The 15,206-nt window shown below is 37.3% G+C and overlaps 1 protein-coding gene across 1 annotated transcript; it reads left to right on the top strand.

The window, feature by feature from the left end:
- Positions 1-7,228: 7,228 nt before the first annotated feature.
- LOC144449809 (indolethylamine N-methyltransferase-like) lies at positions 7,229-11,403 on the top strand. The gene is made up of 4 exons (XM_078140383.1): positions 7,229-7,369; positions 8,141-8,148; positions 9,976-10,173; positions 10,959-11,403. Exons 1-4 carry the CDS (start codon positions 7,229-7,231, stop codon positions 11,401-11,403), a joined length of 792 nt encoding a protein of 263 aa, XP_077996509.1.
- Positions 11,404-15,206: the final 3,803 nt, after the last annotated feature.

Raw genomic sequence — 15,206 nt, 5'->3', positions numbered from 1 at the left:
ATGGAGTCCGATAACATTGCACCTTTTATCAGTTTTGTTATTGCATGCAGGCCATTAGTTGCATTGTGTCATCATGTGGTATAATAACTTGCATGTGTAACTCTACACGTAACACATAAGAAATGAAATACCTTGAAATTTACTGGATGGACTGACTCTAAAATCTGTACCTCCATTGAACTGAACATGTTGAATTGCACACAAACATAGCCAATAGAGACACACTTTCAAATAATTTAATGAATTTGTATCTCTAAATGGTAACTGGCCTCCACTGTGCATTTCCCCCCAAATGTTCTCACTTTCTACTTGATCTTTTTTTTATTATTATTTGTGTCAATATGACTTGAAATGATTTAAACTTTTGAAACCCTAAAATTAGTGATACTTTTATGATATAACTAAGTTGTGGTTTACTTTGAATGGTGCTCTAAATGGCCTCCAAAAGGAGTTCATTTTTCAAAAGGCTCTTACCGTGGGAGGGGGTGTCCCCAACCCCCCAACCCCCACGTTTGAATAGCAGGCGCGCACACACGTAGCGTGCACTTCTCCCCATACCTTTTCCAGTTCTCTCCCTACATTGAAACTTACTGAAACCCCTAGGTTTACAATTATATGAACTCCATTTCTAATATTGTACTTTATAACTAGCTGAATTAATCTCTATAATCATGATAATGGTAATAGTTAACTCAATCTAAGAGATAATCCTAGCACTTTTGGTTACTAAACCATGAATATTTTATAATGTCCATGAACAGACAATCATACTTCTCATAGGGTTCCTGTCTAAAGAGCTTTATACATGTGAAGCAATGGATTTGGGATAGCAATTTACCAGATACATTTAAAATGACTGTAAATATAACAAGTAAAATTAACTATGCAGTATGCTGTATTGTACCTTGAGAATCTAGAGTGTCTTTTGCAAAAACAAGAAGAATGTTTCTTGTCAACAGATGTCGCGGGGGGGGGGTAGTTTTTTTATTTGTGGGGGGGGGGAGTGGATTGCTTTGTGGACGAATCGCAGGGGGTCACTATTTTTTAAGTACAACACGAACAAGAATTCACCGGCCCACCCCGGCCATAAAAGCTGATCGCTCCCTTAGAATCATTTTCAAAACAGAACAAACCAATCATTCTGTCGCAGAGGGCGCATTCCACTATGTGCCATAGCATATTTTAAAGTGTTAGCGCAAATACCTTTGGGAAACGACCATCTAGATAGATAATTGATAGATAATGAATGATTTTTTTTCTTTTGGTTCCAATGGGCCAAGGTTGAATAGGATTTCATTTGTTCCTCCTGTCAGGGAAGATCTTCATCTCAAAATCTTACGACCGCTGTAAATCAAAATATCAGAAATACTATGGGCATTGACTACCAAACACATTGTAAATGTTGAGTAAACGAACACAATATACAGACTGTATTGTATAAATTCAACTTGCATTTCTGAAACACTCAATTTCTCTGGAATAGGAATTTAAAAAAAAAAAGAATTGACCAAAGATACTTTAGCAAGAACACTATTACACAGAAATGAAAGTACACATCCACTGATCCGACTAATGGAGGTAACACAACCATTAGTCGGCAGATCAGCGGATGTTTACACTCACGGAATAATGCGTTAATTTGGGCAAATAGTGAGTTTGTTCTAGCAAGCTACTAATTAATGCAAAGCTGATAAACTCAGATAAGATAGTGATATCAGGTAGGAAATAGAAAGAAAAAAACAGCGAGAGGAAACAGTATTTAAAACTTTATTTGAAATATACAGAAAATAATATTAGAATTAAATCTGAAATATCGTGAGAACAAAATTGATTATTTGTCCCTTTCCATTTGCTCAGACCATAGACCCTCCACCAACAGGTGTTGATTGGGGGGGGTGTCTATGCTCAGACCACTATGGTCTGGCGTCTATACAGTCACGGTCCAAACACCTGAAACGTAAGATTAAACGGAAGGCACTGATAAAACACCCGATAAGGACTAGATAAAGACATGTATACCACAATAAGGGAGCCGTCATTATTTATGGTTGGAAAATTGGAGTTGGTCGGGGGAGGGGGCTACCGAAAAATGAGGGAAAGGTAGGGGGCTACACAAAAATCTGTTTCGAAAAACTTGTGTACACGGTATCAGGATTATTTAACCTGTTACATAAAATGTAACTTTATTAACATTTTAAAACAAATAGAAAATTTTTTCAAAACATTAAAGCTTTTGGTTTTCCTAAATATTTGTTTATGTACTACAATGTGGAGTTGTGTGTGAAGTAGAAACTAAATTATATAACAATATCTTAAAATAAATATGTGAGTAATATTTAACTACTAGTATAAAATCTGAAAGCAAACTTTGAATCAATTAGTTGTCAGGTTGTCACCCAGTTTGTAAATATGTACTGAAGTCATTATAATTTGACAGGTGTCATTGTAACACTAGCTTGTCATTACTAGTTTGTTGTTTCAGCTTAGAAGTGTCTCTGCTTTGTATTAAATAAAATAGTACTCAGTATATTGCATTAATAAGTATTCTTACTGAAATAAAGTTGTTTTTTAAGTACCCCAATACTCATTAATAATACAATTGTAGCAATATAAATAATATAATTTCCTCTCTTTAATACCCACCACTTCATGTATATAATGGAAACGGGGGGGGGGGGTCATCCCAATTTCTACAGTCAGGTGGGGGGGGGGGGTCATTGATTTTTTCCCCTGCAGGATGGGGGGGGGGGCAGTTGAATTTCCACTTCTTATCAACCAATTCCTCCGACCCCCCCAACCGTAAATAATGACGGCTCCCTAAAACAACTACTCCTAGAGAAACCTATAATAGCTTACAATAATTTCAACTGGATTACAGAACAATAGTGATAATGATGAGCTGACCATAGAGGCTGTTTAGCCTGTGGTCAGAAAAAGACGTAAGGTTACGTAAGGTACTATAGACACAAGAACACAAAAGACAATCTGACAAATTGATCAAAACGAATTAAAATTACAAAAGAAATCACAAAATGCGAATACAGATAAAAGGTCAAGGTGATCCGTCACGACAACATTGATATGATTGTTTCATTATTACAAGTACAAGAAACTTACGTGTAAATACATTGTGACAAACAATACTATCTCTCACATAGAATGACAACGGTCACAAACAGTATACAACAAAGAAATAACACAAACTCACAATGACTTGCAATAAATTGGACAGAATGAAGCGACTGACAGCGGATGCGGACAAGGGATATACATGTACATTAAAAAGTGTCTGGCTGATGCGTATCGTCCATAGCTCTCTTTAAAAACAACCTGGGACATACATATATGAGACATTATAATACATAATAAAAATAAATACAGTAATATGTGGACATGCACGCTCCCGGATGTTACTAAGAAACACAAAACCAGACACAGGAATATAATATAATATGTAGAGATTATATACCCAAACCAAGGCAATACAGCACAATAATATATGTAATAATATAATCAGTTTATTTTTACATATTTATATACAGAAATTCACAGCAAGGTACTCAATATGACTCAAAATATATAATGTATAATGTAGACAGGATTAAAATTACAAATATACAGTTGATCAGTTATACTGTGACCGTAGATGTTGCTTGGAGATTTGTTTGAAACCGATATAAACAGTTAATACAATTTCCGTTGACAGGGACAATGTCATTCCAAATTGTTGCGCCCGAAAAAAAAGGACATAGAAAATTGACCTGGGTTTGATCTGGAATGACATGGATATAGATTTTGTCATATATTATAAGCAGTATCGAGTATCATAGTTTTGACTAGTAAATCTAAAATAATCATACAAAGAATGTGATGATTGTTGGTGGATCAAACCATAAATAAAAGAGCTCACTAAATATTTATGAAGTTTGAAAACATCTAGCTTAATAAAAAAAAAGAGCTGAATGGTCCATGCAAGATTTAAATAATATCGTACGAACAATCATTTTTTGTGTACTTAAAACACAGTTCAAGTGTGACTAGTAAGTGTTAGCCCAAATCCTCAAGGCTGTAGGTAATATGAGGAAGGGTGAATGTATTATACAAGAGTAATAAAATACGTTGCGATAAGATATGCCTAAGTCCGTATAAAATTACACATTTTTCCTTAAGAGTTTATTGATGTGTGGACCCGTGTTTCCTTCTTTTACTTTGGGCAGAATGGGTGGAAGGGGATCCAAAAGTTTGGAAAAAGTCACTGAAGAATCGTATCACCAAATCGTTGTTGACATAATTCATAAAAAGATTCACTAGCTGTAACGTTAACTGAAGTACTGTTTTTTGATCGATCAGATATATTCACTTAGAATTGTTAAAATAAACTCGAGAATGTAGTGGGTCGAATTTATCCACAAGCAGAACAGTAACAAGGTGATATCGTGATCGCGTTGGGGTTGCTGATTTTAGGGTGCGGATTCAAAAAATCGATTTGATTTCATTTATTGTACCATACTATGGACAAACATCTACACCAATGTGTTTACTCACCGTGGCGATTTAATATTGTTCAGGGTGTATGAAGTCATTGTATCTTACAAAACATTTGCAAATTTGCCAAAAAGGCAAGAGAATCCACAAGACTGAAAACGTCTACAGAACACACAGCCGCCTAGGAAAAAAGAGAAATGCAAAACACGCAATTCTTGGGGGGGGGGGGGGGGGGAAGGTCTGGAAACCTGTACCTGAATGCAATGATGCTACATGTGCTGCAAAATGTCGAGCAAACTTTTTTAAAATACAGAATGTGACTTTTGTGGAACGCAAATAACAGCTGACCTAGAACTGCGAAATGCAAAGCGTAATAATAAATAATTTCGAAAAAATGAAAGTGGATATGCACAACGTACTGGTGGCAATGATAGAGCATGACTGACGAATTCTCGTACACAGTGGCACGTATTATTGCTTTAGATTGCCGTTAAATATCGTATGAATCCTGCTGCTACAAATGTATCAATCTTTATACTAGTAGAAACAACGCCACCTTGTGTTTTTCCTTACAGGTAGGAATATATAGTCAAAAGTTTGTTACATTTAGCTGTACACCACGCAAACAACATTCTAAGAAATATTACACGCCCCTATGTTCTCGTATACCATGGCCACTAGGTTACATGCGCTTAGTGGTCTGAGGTTGCACAGAACACTTGTATAAAGGTTACCGTCTATTGACCAGTAGTTACGTCACGACAAGACAATAACTCCCCGTTCACTTCGAACAGTATGGAATACGCCGTATTCCGGTTATCGAAAAAGCCCCGAAAAGATAAAAGATATGATTGTTTGACCACTAGGGGCGCTGTTTTAGAACCGGAAGTGAGGGCCAGAATTGTAGAGCATAGTTGCAAAGCATAGACTCTATAGGCATCGTAACCACTGACTAAAGATTGTCTGTCATTCCCCGTAACTTTACGCTATAATATTGCATTATCGCCCATCAAATAACGAAATAGCAAATTAACCTCTCGTTCTCCTAATATTTCGCGTAAGTTTGGCTCTGCAATTCGAACGTGAGGAAAACCCAAAAGTAGCAACATTTTGAAACGGGTAGTACACTGACATCTCACTCACGTTTTCAGTGTGACCTCGTCCATTTGCGTTACCGTTGGAGAAATTGTAGTGATTGCTTCCAGTCAAACATCGGAACGGAAAAAGGTACAAAAACAGGGGAAAGAACCTTCAAAATCACAATATACGCTACAGTTATTGCAGCTTGTATAAAACCAATCTGATTAAAATCCGATGTAGTTGTCGGCTAATCGTTCATTGCTATTTTACTTTCGTTATTGTGCCTGAATTGACCTGCGTGGTACATGTTTGATCGCCTCCTCTACCGATCAGGACAAAAACGTAAACATGTACAACGAAGGTCAATTCAGGCAAAATAATGAAGGTAAAATAGCAATGAACGATTAGCCGACATCCACATCGGATTTTAATCAGATCGGTATAAGACATGGTATGATGAGTGAACCACGTAAACGTTACATGGAAGGCCGATTCATTGAAGGGGTGGGCGGTGTGGTACATCAATCACAATAACAATATTTATGATTCGTTGCCGACTTCAATGGGGTTTTTTATACACTGATGGTCCTGAATGAAAAATAGCAAGCTAACCAAAGTGTGATAGTAAAGTTGAGTATATCAATACACATATGTTTATGCCAACTTATAACCAGTACATGAAATGTTTTTTTCCGGACAAAGTTTATGATTTCACCCGTGGTGCTACACCACTGTTCTAATAAACAAGAAAGGTAAGTATGCGGCGACATCAGTTACAATATAAACATGTGGCTTGGTAATTGTCGACCGAACTCTCAATATTGCAATGACTGTAGCTGGAAGCTGTTCAATCTGATTAAAATCCGATGTAGATGTCGGCTAATCGTTCATTGCTATTTTACCTTCGTTATTTTGCCTGATATTATTTTTCTTGGTACATGTTTACATTTTTTAGCCTGATCGTAGAGGAGGCGATCAGGCAGGCTAAAAAATGTAAACATGTACCAAGAAGGTCAGGCAAAATAACGAAGGTAAAATAGCAATGAACGATCAGCCAACATCTACATCGGATTTTAATCAGATTGGAAGCTGTTGTCAGATTTGTAATTTTCTAATCGTTCTTTTGTCCAGCAACAGACACCAGTAAGGTAAAGAAATATGTTTATCATGTCTACATCAGGTATATTTCGAAGGTCCTCCGTCCAACTTTCAATGTTTCCGCTGTCGATTAGTTCTATCTTTTGATGCTTGACATCCACTATTCGTCTCCTCTTCCGTTCTCTCAGAAAATTATCATTTTCTAGTGTTTCAAGACCAAGGTTGACAGCATTTCTGGCGATATCTAGTAGATTTAGAAGTAGTAATTTTCCACTCTTTTATGAATGCACGGAGTTCTTTTACGCCCATTTTGTTGACAGCTTCATACATCGCCATACTATTAGATGCCATGACGAAAATGAAATTCTGGCCCTCACTTTGTCAGATATGGTGCGCCCTCTCGCGATACTTTCCTGCGAAACAACCGGAACTCTGACACTCGGGCCTCACGTGACTGTGATGTTTCCACTTTATGATAGGGAGGCCTATAATATTACGTAATCAAAGGCGAGGCTTTACCCAGTCGCAAACGTACTAGCTGAAGGACAGAGATTATAATAATACAATGAACTCACACAAGATTTTCGCTGGAGAAGAATATCACGATCATTTTGATCCAATGCAATATCTGACTTTAAAGGAAAAATACTGGGAAGAAGACCGACAGTTCAATGAACTCCTCTTCGGTTTAGCACAAAAGGGTAAGGTATATGCCACTTTCACTTCACACTCGACAACGACAGGCATGGCAACATCGACAGCAACGTACAAATTTCATGTGGAACTCTTTTGTGAACATAAATCCGCTAATATTTTTTAAATCCATTTTGGCTGAATCGGAAAATCCCCGGACAATTGACAAACTCCTGCTTTTTATAAAACATGAATAATGGATGTATTTGCATGGATGCATGAATGAACCGCTTGGCTATAGTAGGTTATGTAATATGGATAATATGACCTGTGATGTTTGACTAATATATAACCTTATATAACATAGCATATGTACTACTGGTATCGAATAGAGACGAGATCAAATCGCTTCGCGCTTCGATATGAGTAGCACTCGACAGACATACTCGTCAACGACGAATCCTGCAGTATTACAACCACAGTCGCTTGTAAACTGTTATTCCTAAATGGTTTTATTCTTGTCTCTGACGGTCCTAATACAGAACAATGACGTTATTATACGGATTGGAGATACATATGTATTCTTATAAGTTATAAAATCGGTAGCGATGTCATACCCCCCTACATACATACAACGTGTTGTATGTATGTGGGGGGGGGGGGTATGACATAGCTACCGATTTTATAAGAATATCGCCAATCCATATAATAACGCCATTGTTCTGTATTAGGACCGTCATAGACAAGAATAAAACCATTTAGGAAAGGAATAACAGTTTACAAGCGACTGTGATTGCAACCCTTTTCCGTAGAGCGAGTCAGTTGTATTGAATAAACTATGAAGATCAGTGAGCCTAATCACAAGGTTTCGTGTTGAGATAGACGCCATAAAAATAGCACACACACATCACTTACAAGGTGTGGGCCTTTTATCTAGTTAATGATATAAACAGTAACAGCATGCGCACACTACTACACAAGGTATAATCAGTTGAAATTCAAACAAAATCCATGGTCACCAGCCAGTGAAAGTTGGTAGAATCTCTAAGGTAACTCTATTTTAATCTAATCCATTCGGGTGAATTTGACAACAATCCTCCAAAATCCCCCCACTTACGTATGTGGAGGATCTATAGCTGAACGTAATTATAATGGTAATATTCAGACCTTTCCAGAACAAGAACACTATTTAGCACGACAATAGCTGTTGTCTTCAGAACAAATGAGGGAAATTCAGTTGCCTCCACAACCGGTAACCTAGCTATGGCCACGAACACTCCCGATCTTGTGCAGTGGAAAAATGAAAATAATGATACTGCTTCACCTTGTATTTGGTATATTTTGACAGTAAAACTCGAAATTGATATTCTATTTACTGATAGTAGATAAGGCGATGTTTGTGGGGCGGAGTAGCCACTAATGCGAGAACCTGGGATTGAAAGCCGGGGCTTTACAGAACTGGCGACCCAACAATGAAGAGGGCTCAGTCTCTTTTGGGTTACAACTGTATGATTTAAGGTATTATAATACATGTAGATAGAACATCGAACTCATTTTGGTTTCGACAAAAATACCACACACACTTGAATTAATCTAAATTATTTCAGTGACTGTGAAAAATGCAATCTACAATCTTACAATCAAAGTACTTTGATATTTGACAATTCATTCTGTTATACCAATTAGTTTCATAGCATTAAATACTGATATTTGTATCTACTGTTATGATCAGTTATAGATCGATTATCCGATTTAAGCACTGATTGTCATATTAATTCTGGAAATACGTGCCCCGAGAATTCCAACATCACCTCTCCGTAGGCCTGGGAGACATGTAATTTTTGTCGAAGCATGACTTGTTTACCTTCTCTAGCCAAACACAATTGATGTTCCATAACTCACACTTTTGTAAGTGAGGGCAATAGTGAAGTTGCTGTTTATAATATGACAGCTTTTCCTTGTCTGTGGACAGATCTACCGTACACGTGTCTCAAAGATCCAGAACAACGGTGGACATTAGGCTGAACGATTCGTCTATGTTCCGCTAGATGTACTAAAACTACCGATGCACATCATACATTGTAGGGGCGTGTAATATTTTTTAGATTGTTGTTTTCCTTGTCCACGGGCTAAATATAACAACGTCTTGACTATAATTTCCTCGTCTGGAGTGGAGGTGTAAACGGTAATGATACTGTATAGGAACTAGACTAAATTTCTACCTGTGAGGAAATATCTACTAGTATAGAGATTGATACATTTGTAGCAGCAAGATTCATACGATATTTTCCTTAGGAAAACGTGAATCTAAGCAACAATACGTGTCCCAAGGCATGTGTTACCCATCCACACTTTGATGTTTTAGTCCATCATGACCATGGTATCTCACCGTGGATGTATAAGTATTTGATTTTCCGATGTTTGATTTACTTGTATGTAAATCAGTACACCGAGGCTGTACACCACATCATCCAGTACGAATTAATTATAATATTTTACAAAACTATTTAAAATAATAAAATTTGCTCCAGTTGCTGCTGATGCATTGGGGACAATCCTAGCTACAATCTAGTCCACCTTTTACTCAGATGTGCTGCAATGCTGTTGTTGGTATTTTGACATGTTGTTCGCACTAATAATAGCTTTTTGGACCCTCCTTCTTCTATTAGGTTACTTCAGTGGTGGGAGACTACTAGAGCTTGGCGGAGGACCTTGTATCAACAGGTTAATTCCTCTCATTAAATTATCCTCTGAGATTGTCTTTGCTGAATATACAGAATCTAGTCGAAAAGAGGTTCAGAAATGGCTCGACAAGGACCCAGATGCATATGACTGGTCCAGACACTTTAAATACATTGCTGAATTGCAGAAGAATGGGTAAGAATTTGATTTTTGACATGACAATTAACGCACATCTAAAGAATTAGGTGAATAAAGAGGTCCAGAACCAAAACAAACGTGACTTTTAGCACAATGGACCTTGACAAACATTGTCAAGGTGAAATGACCACAATTTTTTCTTTCAATGTTAAACTCACGAAATTGAAACAAAGACTCCATTTAAATGTGCATACCTTCAAAGGTCATATTAGCTTTCTTTTCATATCTTTGCCTTTGATCTCGATATTCAAGGTCAATACCAAATTGGCCAACAAATCATGAACTTTTGTATCGAGAGACACCATTCAGATTAGCACTATGAATTGCCATAAAACATACAATTTGTGGACTATGTGTTCGATAGAAGGCTTGTTTTTTTTGTTTGTTTGTCAGTTTGTTTTCGTAAACATAACTAAGTGAGCCCCAGCGCCCTGCGGTTAAGCCTCTTCACTCCACTGTCTTAGATGTATATTTTTTCATTGTCTCAACGATGCATTACGTTAACTGGCTTGTACGAATGTTATAATAAGTCCAGAAAAACTCATTAACTATGATGGTTGTGCCTAAACACATTCTGTATATGATGTACACGTACGCTTCGCCATTTCAGCTGGGCATGTACAGTGCGCCCTCAACGGTTAATTCAGACTATGATCCACCCACGGCGAAGGCACACATGCATGCACGCACGCACACACACACACACACACACACACACACACACACACACACACTACTAGGTACATATCGTACTTATTGTTTTCCTTTTTACGTCATTTCAGTAATACTTGGCAAGACCTTGAAGAAGAAATGCGTCAAAAAATGAAGGATGTGATTTTTGGTGACGTTTTGCAAGAAAATCCTTTGGCACCAAAGGAGTATCCACCTTTCGACACAATTTTAACAGCAAGTGTTCTAGAAGCAGCGTGCTCTGACAACCAATCCTATGAACACTGTGTCAAGATTCTAGCATCTCTACTGAAACCTGGCGGCGTAGTCATCCAATGGGGTAGACTTGGAGGCAGCTTCTATAAAGTTGGAAACAAGAAATTCTATGCAATTGATGTTGATGAAGAATTTGTGACATCGGCCTTTGAGAAAGCTGGCTTTGAAATCAACGAGAAGATCAGAGTTAATGAGGGAGATAAAACAGTTCTGGATTTAAATCAAAACAAAAACCTTGCTGATGCCAGCTGTCGTATGTTGCTGATTGCAAAGAAGAAGTGAATTGCTTGTTAGCAGCTTTTTAGCACAACTGAACTTGTATGGTTCAGTAGTGCTATAGGCATGGCAAAGTGTCTGTCTGTCTGTTGTCTGTGTATAAAAGTATGTCTGTCTGTGTGTCTGTCTGTCTGTCTGACTGACTGTCTGTCTGTCTGTCTCTGTCTGTCTGTCTGTGTGTGTGTGTGTGTGTGTGTGTGTGTGTGTGTGTGTGTGTGTGTGTGTAATCGACCTGACGTCAAAACCCACTGGACCGATTGTCATGGTATTCAATGGTATATTACCTTTTGTGTCTAGTTGGGAGATTGTTTAAATCAAAATGATCTTACCACCGTGTGTAATTTGGGAAAAATTGGGATTTTTGGTCAAAAAACTTAAAACTCCAAAACCACTTGGCAGATCAGTCTGAAATTTGGTCGGAACATTCTATTAAGAATTGTTCATGACATGGTGGTCCCATTAGTGATATGCAAATTAGTTATGAAAATGTGTCTTTTTGGTCAAAAATGTTTAATTCAAAAACTACTGAGCAGATTGGCCTGAAATTTGGTCGGAATGTTCTTCAGGGTGTTTATATTAAGAATTGTCCATGACATGGTGATCTGATCAATGATATGCAAATTAGGGATCAGGTATTTGCAAGATCTCTTGAAACAACCAACTGAGCAGCTGAAGGAGGTGGAGATTATTTTCCGCCTTGATCATGACAACCCAATTAAATGAATAAATTATTTACGTCATTCCCACAATCCAACCACTTATTTTTCTGTCTTTGATATAGGGCACGTCTTTGGCTTGTTGTTTTGTGCATGTAGTTCTTTATCCCTCTCGTGTACATTACCATTTACTATAATATTCTCCCTCTCTGCAGACTACTTTGTTCACTATAAACAAGTGACTAACATACTTTGTTCACACATACAGCTATTATCCAACCTCATCGTATACTTTATGCAAGGTATAAAGAATGCTAATTTGAATATTCGTGATTAATAATGAATAATTAACTGCCATGAATAGTAGACTGAGTGGCAGGTTTGTATTTATTTATTTTGAACTTCTAACCTTACATACAATGTATTTAACAATGTTCATGTAATTGACATGCATGAATACAAAAGTAGCATTTATTAAAGTACAAAATATGCGTGATTTGTTACATACACTTTCTGTTATAGATACGTATTTGACCTCTAAATCATGTAATCCTAAAACATACAATAATACTTTCTCTTCTTGGTTTGATGATCCGATAAGATTCATTCACTTGTCAAAACTACAGTTATCTTTTGTCTTAAGATTCAAGGTCAATAAGACAGAAATTCAAGGTCAATGGTTAAACATTGATCTGAATGGTTGATACCTGATGGATAAATTGTAATTTTAAGATGTTGAATAAACACGCACTGATTGGTGAAAGCAGACACCCTAGTTTTCTGTACTCCTACTTTGTGTAAAAGGCAGTGTTAGATTAAACCTAGGACAGAAACTACATTCAAAGTTGGTATTAGGACAGTGTGCTATGACATACATGTGCATATTCATTGTTGTTGTGATACGAGCCAATATGGCCGCCTAGCAGCCGTTTTGTTTGCGAATTTTCCATGTCCAAAGCCATAACTCAGACATGCTTGAACAGATCTCATTCAAAGTTGGTATTAGGACAGTATTCTATGACATACATGTGCATATCCATTTTCGTCATGATACGATCCAATATGGCATGCCTGAACAGATCCCATTCAAAGTTGCTATTAGGACAGTGTTCTATGACATACATGTGCATATCCATTTTCGTCGTGATACAATCCGATATGGCTGCCTGGCAGCAATTTTGTTGGCACAGTTTTCATGTCCAAAGCCATAACTCAGACATGCTTGAACAGGTCCCCCCACCATACCCGACCCATCCTTTATTGTTGAATGGTTTAAATGGTTTATTCCATCACATCATCTTGAAGAGTAGGCATGTCCCATGTCCAACAAGGAGACACAACATGAGTAGGCATGTTCCATGTCCAACGAGCAGACACAACATATCTAAGTCTGTTTGATTTAGGTTCACAAGTGTTGTTGCATGATCAGAGTAGTGATATCAAGAAAATGACAACATTAAACTGCCAGTTCCTTAAAACCCAATCATAGCGGGGTCTATGTCATTCTCAATGACTTGTATATATATGAAATGCTCTCCATGCAGATTGAGCACTCTACTTGGCGAAAGAAGAATGCAACTCTGTATAAATGCACAGACAATTAATTGTCTGTGCTATATGCGATCATCAGACGACTGATGATCGCAACAGCGTGAAACACTATAACGGCTCATGTATCTTGCTTGATACTGTGTTATTTATAAGCTATACCGGTACCGCTCTACATATATATGTGTCACGGTTGTTTCTGGTTTCTGGACTGGTAATTCTGGCACAAACGTATCTGTATTCTCCAATTACATGTATGTACATATGTCTGAAAGTATACACAGAAAGATACTAGTGTATTGGCCACGTCTGCAATTCTGTTATACTAACCTGTCGCGCTTACTTATATAGGAAAAGTCATGTGATAGAAAAATAGGAAGTAATTGGATGAGGAGATGTTAACAGATGGAGCCAGGTGATTAGAAATAGAAATGAATATTTATGAACACAACAACAAAGGAATACATTACGGTAACTCACAAACGAAATACAGAAGGGACATCGACATACTATAAATGAGATTGACACGAGTAATTTAATTAAATGTACTTTTATTACAAACGACTGTGACTTATGTATTGAGCACATAATAGAGATAGAGATATGGGGGGGGGGGGGGTTCAAAGTTACTTTCAATGTTTTCAATGTGCGGTGAATTTCCAACACGCCTATAGCATGATTAGTTAGGTTTTATTATATATATTTGTCAAAAAGGATTTGATGCTCTTCATAGACTTTATCCCTGTCATTTACATCAAGTCGTCTTCTTTGTTGCCATCATCATCGTCGTCATCATCCATCCATCCATCCATTCATCCATCCATTCATCCATTCATTCCATATAACTTGGAAGGAACATATTGTTTAAAGTAAATGAGTCTCGAACAACAGTTTGATTTTCATTTCCAGGATGTTATTTCCAAATATATACCGTGTCTAATACATACCGTGTCTAATACATGTTTGATTAACTGACGCCATGATAAAGGCAATGATGTTAGATTAATTCACAATCAACTTTGTTCTGCTCTCATACAGGATACCACGGCAGACATATCTCACTCACAATTTTACAACCACGTGTACTTTGACCACATGCAGACAAATTTTTTACACAGCATAAACATTGAATAACAATCTTTGTGGTGTTGACCATTATTAGCTCCGCTGGGGCTCCACAAAGACTGACTTCGTTACAGACTCAGGATCGACTAATTGGTTTATGTCCAAAAGAACAATAACTCTTAAAGGATCAACGTATATCCTGATAATAAATTCAACACAAGTTCACTCTATGATAGATGGCGCCATTTATTATGATCAATCTTGGGCAATACTCTCTGTTCAAATTATTGGGTAAGTATTGATAATGCAGCAGCCTCCTGGTTGCCGTGTTTATTTCAGTTAATCTAGTATATCGGTGACCTTGGCGTTGACATTTGATGTCCCCATTCGTTGATATGTTGGATGTATTAGATGTGCAGATAGATCTACTGCAATAAGATTACATTTTGTGATTTTGTGGTTCGATCCGATCGATTCTCCAATGTATAAAACACCGTATAACCCACGTGGTATCTGATAGACTACGTACACCATACTTAT

The sequence above is a fragment of the Glandiceps talaboti genome, chromosome 18 (assembly GCF_964340395.1).
Source record: "Glandiceps talaboti chromosome 18, keGlaTala1.1, whole genome shotgun sequence".
NCBI classification, from domain to species: domain Eukaryota; kingdom Metazoa; phylum Hemichordata; class Enteropneusta; family Spengelidae; genus Glandiceps; species Glandiceps talaboti.
Note: the sequence above shows the minus strand (reverse complement) of the source record. Positions and strands in the feature narration are given on the sequence as shown.